This window comes from Agrilus planipennis, unplaced genomic scaffold (genome assembly GCF_000699045.2).
Source record: "Agrilus planipennis isolate EAB-ADULT unplaced genomic scaffold, Apla_2.0 scaffold21, whole genome shotgun sequence".
Lineage (NCBI taxonomy): Eukaryota > Metazoa > Arthropoda > Insecta > Coleoptera > Buprestidae > Agrilus > Agrilus planipennis.
Window position 1 is genome coordinate 915364 of NW_020439030.1, and position 10252 is coordinate 925615.

At 31.8% G+C, this 10252-nt stretch overlaps 1 protein-coding gene across 1 annotated transcript in view; it reads left to right on the forward strand.

The window, feature by feature from the left end:
* Positions 1-1781: 1781 nt before the first annotated feature.
* Positions 1782-10252, forward strand: part of LOC108741351 (organic solute transporter alpha-like protein) — a 16775-nt gene continuing 8304 nt past the window's right edge. Inside the window, exons 1-3 of the mRNA XM_018476151.2 lie at positions 1782-2299; positions 2387-2622; positions 7910-8006. Coding sequence (XP_018331653.1) covers positions 2252-2299; positions 2387-2622; positions 7910-8006 — 381 coding nt within the window. The 5' untranslated portion in view covers positions 1782-2251. The remainder of the gene's footprint in view (positions 2300-2386; positions 2623-7909; positions 8007-10252) is intronic.

Here is a 10252-nt window from a genome sequence, read left to right on the forward strand (position 1 = left end):
AAATGAAAATTCGATCAAAAAATAATCGCCTCCTTTTTAGATTTTTAAGTAGGTTGCGCATAAATGCGTTTGTCGCAATTGCAGCAATTTGCTTTTATGTACTTCTAAAGATTATTTATCGTTGATAGAACGAAACAATTTACTTTTGTAAAGCTGAATGTTCCTTTTCTTTATTGTTTCGTTTATTTTGCAGGTTTTATGTATTTTAATTGGTCTCATTATGAGAAAACGTAATGGCTTTAAAGCATTTCATAAATACATAATCATAGGGAACAATAGTAGAATATTTTCTTTTATATTAAAAAATATTATAAATAAGTCGTAAAGAAATTGCCTTGTGGTGTGCACCTATTTAAGTAATTTTCTACATTTTCTTAAACAAAAAATATGAATCACAATCAATCTTCGCAGCTGGTGAAATAGTGCAAACACTACTATTAGTCTAGTAAAGTTCCAGTATTTAAAAAGTGAGCAAATGCCTGCAAGGTTTTCTTAAAAAATATTTTTTGCTGAAGTAAATGTATAAAATTACTTAAATAGGTACTACAAAAAAGTATATATTTGAAAAAAGTATTTTGAAAATACGTATTTTGCATTTAACATTTAAAATACAAAAGGGAAATCTATTTCGTATTTTACATTTGAAATAACAAATCAAGAACGTATTTGCATTTTGTATTTAAATACTTTTAGAAAACATTTTGCACATCTCTACTCTCATAGAATTTCGGATGTTGCAGTTAATAATGGCGATATTATTCAATGGAAAACATTGGAACCGTTTTCGTTAATGTTAATATTTTATCGGTTTTATTTAAATAACTTTATAGGTATTTATTTTGATAAAGAGCTGCTAATAAAGATGTTAAATAAAAACCATTTTAATTTCACGAAGCATTACCTACTTGTTCTTTTGTTTTCTGAATACCAATTTCTCAAAAATTCTACAATGGATCAACTGAAATGGTAACGATCACTAAGAATATTTAACATACGGTTATAGTGTTTAGGATAGAATGCAGTTTAAAAGGAGGCTAACGTTTCAAAATCCATTTCGTAAATAATTTCCAAATTAAGAAAATACCAACAACAATTTCACATCACTTTCAGCATTTTTAACATCGTCATTAGCATATTAGTAGCTTTCATTCAGAAATTGCAAACTTGTAATGTCCAAAAGCGAATCGTAAAATTGCAATGCTTCTTATTCGATTTTAAGAGACCCAAAATTACATTAGTCTGTTTTTATTAGTTGTTGCTCCAGTTTAATTTAATATTCTTAGGCAAGAAATTGGTCAGGAGCGTGTGACAACACTTGCTTCAAAAGTTACTCAAGACGTGCACGACCTTTTTATTGCAACAATTTAAATGATATTCGGCTTTAAAAGTCATTGGTATTCACTTGTGACACTGTTCAAGTCAACATTTTCCAACATACGCATTCATCTTTAACGACCCGCTGCAGTTTCAATTAAATAGGCAATGGAATTAACGATTATAATTGTTTATTGCTTATCATAAAAAGGTTGTTTGCATGAATACAAATATCTGCCGACCTAGATACATGATTATAACTAAATTTATAAAATACGATAGAAAATAATGTAAATCTATGTGTTCCACCCATGTGGTTTAGTCCATAACTCTGTTATTATATTTTTAATAAAAAAAATATTTTTATAAAAATGGTCGGGNATATATATTTTTTTTATATTTTTTTAGATGTACGTATAAATAACACAGTAAATAAATGTTCATGTTTGAAGAATGACAATATTTATAATAAAAAGGCGATAAAGGAAGAATACATTTACATGGTTTTGTATAATTTTTGTACAATTTTTTTTGCTTTGTATGTGTCATGTAAGGCCTACTAAACTGATACGAATGGAATTTTTAGAACATTATTTAGTCCACACGATTTCATGTATTGATAGGACTTTTGATAAGTTATAAGTTATAATTATGTTATGATAAGTTTTCCGATACATAATTGACTGATATGTAAGATACTGTCATTGAAAATCGATGTAAATTGCATCCTGATAACCAATTACCTTTGACAATCAGCGATACTAAATTTGTTTTAGAACATAATAAAGTTTTGCTGTCTGAACTCTTTAAATCTATTTCTGATTCGTTACCGTTACTCATTAGCTTCACTTTATTTGACGACAAATGTATTTGCTTTCTTTTCCGAGTATATTGGTCGATCTAGTGATGAAATCAGAATGTATGATTTAAACATTTAATGGATTGCTACATGTTTGCGTTTACATCCTTTTGTATTTTGTTTGCGGTAAAACTGTTCTTGTTTTTTTCCAAATTTCTAAAAACATTAACTTGTTGGTTATTGCAAAGCAAAGAAAATCTTTTAACATTCTAGGTTGTAGCATTAGCCACTTTTTGCGCAACCATAGTACCCCGATCGCACTTACTTGCGGAGGCTGTTACCCAAGGTACTTTCATGGCGGCAATGTACCAACTTTTCTGTCTCCTGGTCGCATACTGTGGTGGAGAAGCTGAATTAATAAGAAGAGTAAAACCAACAACATTAAAAATGAAAGTTGGACCTTGTTGCTGCTGGCCTTGTTGTTTCTTACCTTCTTTAGAAATGACCAAGTAAGAAAATTAAAATGACTAACGAAATTAATAATAACCGGGGAAATCTAAATAACATTTCATTAATAAGCGCTTAATTATATAAAATTGAAATAATATTTTTAGTAGAACACCCTGTAGAACAAAAGAAAGTACACTAACGTATATAAATCTACCTATAAACGTATGGGAAACTTTTTTCTTTTTGTATAATAATGGCACTGATATTTTCTTAGAGATTTAATTAAATGATTCTAAATATATATAAGTAAACTTCAGTCCCTGAAGAAGGTAACTTTGTTACCGAAAAGTGCTTCGGACAACTACAGTGTCGTGTTTTGGCGTTGGGGTTTTGAGCTATTCTGTTTGTTTGTACAATTATTAAAATTGTCATGAAATCATATCCATCGTTACACGTTATCTGTTGAATTAAATATGCAAAATTTTATACGAGTAGGTATTCCTAATAGGTAAAAAGGCATTCTTTAAGTAGGCTACTTACTATTAATAGCAGGGAAGTGTTTAATTAATTGGCAGTTAATTGCATTGTGTACTGTGTGAGTATTATGTAATAGTAGTCACTGTAGTTACGAAACATGTGACCACACTGTAGGTATCTTCCTTTACCGATGTTGTGAAAGAGAAATTATGTTCATTACAGCAAATTGAAATTTCTATTATTTCCTGAAATACAGACCACATTTTGGTTCAATCTAGTAAACGAAAGTGAATTAAATATTCTTCTTTAATTATTGAGCATGACAATATAGTTTAAAATAATACATTTATTTTTTTTCAAACTCTAATAAATTAGATCTGTTAAAATAGTTGTGTTCTGTAAATGGGTATGCAATGAAACGGTCTAGTAGGTAAATAATTAAAAATTAGAAATTGAAGTATTACGTCAATCAGGGTGCTTCCAGTCTATGTACAAATTTTTCTAAACGTTGATCTCAAATAATGTCTTATTAGTCATTAGAAAATATTCGATATTTTATAACATTTCTTGCTAGCTTCTTGTTAAGCAACATTTTTGAGTAATATGTACGGCAGAAATAAAGATGAGGATGTTGGTGAAATATATTTGTTTCTCCTACGTTTCATTCGGATTTCCCGAACTCTTCAGACAGGCATTTCTTCACATTAGCGGGAGCAGTTGTGAACAGAGCCGTAGCCAAAGGGGGGATGTCGGGGGTCGCTCCCCGCTCCCATTATCTACTCAGTTGACTTTTTCAACATCTGTTATTAATTAGGAAATATGTTAAAAATATACTTCTTTAAATAAAAGTAAAACTAAAATACTTGTATGCAAGGGAAGAAAAAGTAGGGAAAGAGTGAATATAAAGATAGAAGACGAAAAATTAGAAGAAGGGACTGCTTTTAGATATCTAGGAAGTCAGATAAGTCAGGACGGAAGGAGTAGTAGGGATATAAACCAGAGGATAGCGCAGGGTCGGGTCGCCTTTAATAAAAAGAAGTCACTTCTGTGCTCGCGAACGGTTACTTTAGAAATTCGAAAAACATTGTTAAAAGTGTATGTTTGGAGCGCGGCGTTGTACGGGTGCGAAACATGGACAGTGGGCGCGGAGGAAAAGAAAAGGTTAGAAGCCTTCAAAATGGGGTGTTATAGGTGAATTATGAGGATCAATTGGGTAGAAAAGGTATTAGAAAGAATAGGAGAACAGAGGACTCTATGAGAGTCAATAAAAAATAGGCGAGATAGGTTGGTAGGACACCTTCTCAGGCATGAAGGTCTAGTCAGAGACATATTAGAGGCATAAACATGAGTTAGGAGGGGTAGAGGTAGACCTAGATTAGNGGCACTGATATTTTCTTAGAGATTTAATTAAATGATTCTAAATATATATAAGTAAACTTCAGTCCCTGAAGAAGGTAACTTTGTTACCGAAAAGTGCTTCGGACAACTACAGTGTCGTGTTTTGGCGTTGGGGTTTTGAGCTATTCTGTTTGTTTGTACAATTATTAAAATTGTCATGAAATCATATCCATCGTTACACGTTATCTGTTGAATTAAATATGCAAAATTTTATACGAGTAGGTATTCCTAATAGGTAAAAAGGCATTCTTTAAGTAGGCTACTTACTATTAATAGCAGGGAAGTGTTTAATTAATTGGCAGTTAATTGCATTGTGTACTGTGTGAGTATTATGTAATAGTAGTCACTGTAGTTACGAAACATGTGACCACACTGTAGGTATCTTCCTTTACCGATGTTGTGAAAGAGAAATTATGTTCATTACAGCAAATTGAAATTTCTATTATTTCCTGAAATACAGACCACATTTTGGTTCAATCTAGTAAACGAAAGTGAATTAAATATTCTTCTTTAATTATTGAGCATGACTATATAGTTTAAAATAATACATTTATTTTTTTTCAAACTCTAATAAATTAGATCTGTTAAAATAGTTGTGTTCTGTAAATGGGTATGCAATGAAACGGTCTAGTAGGTAAATAATTAAAAATTAGAAATTGAAGTATTACGTCAATCAGGGTGCTTCCAGTCTATGTACAAATTTTTCTAAACGTTGATCTCAAATAATGTCTTATTAGTCATTAGAAAATATTCGATATTTTATAACATTTCTTGCTAGCTTCTTGTTAAGCAACATTTTTGAGTAATATGTACGGCAGAAATAAAGATGAGGATGTTGGTGAAATATATTTGTTTCTCCTACGTTTCATTCGGATTTCCCGAACTCTTCAGACAGGCATTTCTTCACATTAGCGGGAGCAGTTGTGAACAGAGCCGTAGCCAAAGGGGGGATGTCGGGGGTCGCTCCCCGCTCCCATTATCTACTCAGTTGACTTTTTCAACATCTGTTATTAATTAGGAAATATGTTAAAAATATACTTCTTTAAATAAAAGTAAAACTAAAATACTTGTATGCAAGGGAAGAAAAAGTAGGGAAAGAGTGAATATAAAGATAGAAGACGAAAAATTAGAAGAAGGGACTGCTTTTAGATATCTAGGAAGTCAGATAAGTCAGGACGGAAGGAGTAGTAGGGATATAAACCAGAGGATAGCGCAGGGTCGGGTCGCCTTTAATAAAAAGAAGTCACTTCTGTGCTCGCGAACGGTTACTTTAGAAATTCGAAAAACATTGTTAAAAGTGTATGTTTGGAGCGCGGCGTTGTACTGGTGCGAAACATGGACAGTGGGCGCGGAGGAAAAGAAAAGGTTAGAAGCCTTCAAAATGTGGTGTTATAGGTGAATTATGAGGATCAATTGGGTAGAAAAGGTATTAGAAAGAATAGGAGAACAGAGGACTCTATGAGAGTCAATAAAAAATAGGCGAGATAGGTTGGTAGGACACCTTCTCAGGCATGAAGGTCTAGTCAGAGACATATTAGAGGCATAAACATGAGTTAGGAGGGGTAGAGGTAGGAAAGAGTGGAGGTACGTGTCCAACCAGTCTTACTGACTGACGACCTTATGATGATGATGTTGATGCTACTTCTTTCAAAATTTCGTGTAAAAACGCCTGTAGGTAAAACTGCTTAAGAAACTCGATGATCATTAGTCTATACGGGCTATAGTAAGATTCCAAAAAGGCATAGGGATATCATCAAGAAATCGGACTTCTGGTCAATATTTCTACTACTCCAAAGTAAAACGGTTACTATAAGCACCTTGTAGAAACGCGATAAAGAGAAAAAAGACTTGAACATTGTAGACGCAATAAATATTATTAATAGAAAATCCCTCATTTCAATAAAGTAACAAGAAAATGCAATTCTAAACTTAATAGAAAGTGCTAAAACGTTTGCTAGAAAAGTTAAAATTTATCCAGAACAGAATTTTCAGACATCTCCGAAAACGAAGACTTCAGGCAAAAATTGATAACTCTGAATCCATTGCAGAGAGCTTTGATATAAAATTGTTTTATAGAAAAGAATTTTTAAGTGTTTAAGATAAAATTACAAAATTTTTACGAGATAAACTCAAAATGGTTATAGAACGTCGCAATTCAGTATCAAACATTGTCACAAACCTTTTAGACAAAAAGAATATTAGAAATGAAAATACTGAAAAACTGTATCCACTTGATCACATGTCTAAGTTCTAAGAGCTTCTTATGCAGTTAGAGATATTATTTGAAGAAGGCAAGGCATAATGAAGTTAGCCGCTAAATATAAAATAGCTGTTGGGGAAGCTTTACGCCTTTGTCAGCTAATATTTACAGCGAGCTTTTTGGTGGCTTCGAACAAAAAGAAATAGTTTACATAAAATGTGCATTTACGTACTATTCGTAATATTTCTCTCATCCTTTTTAAATGATCCTTTCCTTCTATTTGAATTTCCCATCTTTTTTATACCATTTCCTGTTATTACACATATCTCAAAAATATGTTCGAATATTTCTTACTCCAGTTTACACAGCATGCATATTTTCTTCTCAGTACCGTGCCATCCTATATCCCACTCTGAATCTTGCTATTAAAACTAATCCGTTTTTTCTCATTGTTCTTTCGTTTTTAAATAATTTGGTTTTCTTCCCCTTCTTTCCACATTTCCTCGTATTCCTGTGCGAATTTAAAGTTTTTTTTTGCTTATCAATGTCTTTAGTTAAACTTTCCAGCTATTTCTATACACTTCTGTTTTTTTCCAGTTTCCATCTGTATCGTGATCGTCCATCCTCCAAATTTCTCGGACTCCCTTCCTAATATTTACTTCTCTACGTTGTAGTCCCATATCTATAACTACCTGTTGCTCTTTATACAAACTAAGTATCACTATTCTGTATTTGCAATTCATCCCTACATTTTTAATTATATTTAACATCTTGTCCCATTTAACATTAAATCTACGAATCCCATGTACGCCCTCTTTCTTTTTTCTATCGTTTTCTCTATTGTTGCCCGTAAAGCTAGAATGGCCTCCCGCGTTTCTCTATTTCTTCTAAACCCACATTAATCTTGCTCTAATAGTTCTTTCGCCCTTCTTTCCATTCTCGTCTGTACAATTCTAGATAAGATTTTTGACGCATGGGAAGCTAATTGTTCTAAATGTTTCGCACCTACCCGCGCCTTTTCGTTTTAGGTATGGTTACTACCACGTTTATAATCCTCTGTTTCCCCGTCTCGTAAATTTTTTATGTTTTCGTGGAAGAGGGGAAATCTTCAGAAGACACCCAGCCGTCCTTACGACTGGGTGTCTTCTGTCGTACGGACGGCTGGGTGTCTTCTGAATAAATTTTCTGTGACATTTTGTATCGTAAATGTGATTAACATCTAAACCGCTAACTGCATAAAAATTATGAAGTACATTTCATTTGTGTTTCAGAAATAGAGTAAGACAACTTCGAATACTTGTACTGCAACTCCCAGTTATCCAAGGTCTTATTTACATGACTCTGTTAGTAATGTGGGCCGAAAGAGAGGTAATGAGTTACTAATAATCACACACATATTGCTTCTGGTTTCCAGTAAACACACTCAATGAACATATTTAATATTTAAACACCTTTAAAATTGTCGCAATCAGGCACTTACATTTCTACAAACGGATATATGGTTAATAACAATGAGGCTGTAAAATACGTATAATAAACGTTACATACGTAATTACGTTAAGTATTTCTAAACGCAATGAACAAACAAATACAATCTTGAATAATATTAACTAAGTATAATAATCCTTTTAAAAAGAAAATTTGAAAGCAGACATTCACAGCGACCTAAATAATACATAATAATATAATTTGTTATAGTGCTTTTATTAATATAATTAAACATTTACAATTTGCACAATATTTATTAACATCATTACCTAGTAATTTATCATAACAAATTACAAAGGTTTAAATTTTTAAGCATTTTATGAAAATGGTACAAGGAAAAAAGGAATTGTGAATCTAAAAATTGTTAAAATATTTAATAACGCGTTTATGTGGTGTAACAATGTGAATCTAGGACACGACATGTACATAGTAATTTTCTAAAGTCTAAAGGAAAAAAGAAGTGTAGGAAGATTTCTCTAAATTTTATTAACGGTCGTTATAATCTAGTTTATATAATCTAGTAATAAATAATCCTGGACTTGTAATAATCTTCTTTTCCGAAAGAGAAAAGTATTTACTTTTCCACATATCTATGCATAATGAAAGCAAAAATGGACGAATAGACTCGAGTTCATAATGCAGACGTCACGGAATTATAAATATGGCGGGCGTTAGCCGCCATAATGTTTCGATCTGCTATTACTGGTAACATATTGCAAAGTTTAAAGAGATGATTTAAGAATATTTTATTCTTACTTAGAAAGTTATTAAGGATGGCAATTATTATCTGAGAAGATCAGGTTTTTTTTTGTTTTAGTGTGTCTTCCTTTCTTCATCAAAATAAATGTGAAGATCGGCTCTCCATAGCTTTTTAAATTTTATAGTCTTTCGAAAAGAAATTTATTTTTATTTCTTTTATCTAGGCAGTTTGTAAATTAATTAATGTTTGGTTAATTGGTTAACTATTAAATATTTTGCAATACAATAGGTAGATAATTATTCAAATTTTAGAGTCTGTACCAAATAAATTACATGTACGTTCAACCAGTGGTGGTCGTCTCAATTTTGTTTGGNTTGTAGCACCTATTTAAGTAATTTTCTACATTTTCTTAAACAAAAAATATTTTTTATGAAAACCTTGCAGGCATTTGCTCATTCTTTTAATGTTGGAGTTTTTCTAGAGCAATAGTGGCGTTTGCGCTTTATCAGTAGCTGCAAGATTGAGTACGATTGGTATTTTTCTGTTTGAAATGATTGAGATATAGTTTTTCTATCTTTATGTTATACTTTCTTCAGTTCAGTAGCAAATAATTCTTCCATATGCTTCCTTATTTGCTTTTGTCACCCGTTTTAATTGCAAAAAGACACTGACCCCAAAATACTTTGTTTAGCGTGAAAGATCAGAGTCGAAATAGTGTTGCAAATAAGTTTATTGATGTAAAATCAACATCAACCATTTTATATCAAAATATTTACAACCCCATTTTGTTTCTAATCTTTTACACATTGTAATAAGAGAATTAATTTCATAGATTATGACATTGAACCCGGAAAACAATATCGATTCAATTCATGGAATATCCCTTTGTGCCCCTTTTAAGGTTTTTGAAAAAAAAAACACGATTTCAGCTCCTTAAATGAGACTTCTAAACCATAAAAGCTAAAAACCTGCGGTTTGGACAATTTAAATGTAAAATAATCGATCTTTTCTGGAATAACGTTAGAGATAAATATTTAATACCTTATATCAGTGGAATGAGCTTTTAATTTCGTATTGAACGATATCATTAATATAGGTTATTCCGTTAAAAAAAAATATTCGTCTTATAAGATTGTCAAAGTAGCTGCTATGTAATCCTGTCAGGGACGGACTGGCCCTTGGCTGTACTTTTAAATAGGTTTTTCTCGAAAACGGTGGACTTTCAAACCACTAATTATTTACTTAATTTTTTTGCTTTATATTGCCCTGCTACCTTCTGCAAGCGTGCTACTTATTTTAGAAACTTCCTGCAGAGTGCTAAAGGCAGCAGAAGATGCTATACATGTATAGATAGATCCTGCTGAAATTGTTCACCTTCCCGGAAAAAATGAAAAAGGAAAATTTAATAATAAAAATTACTATTTGG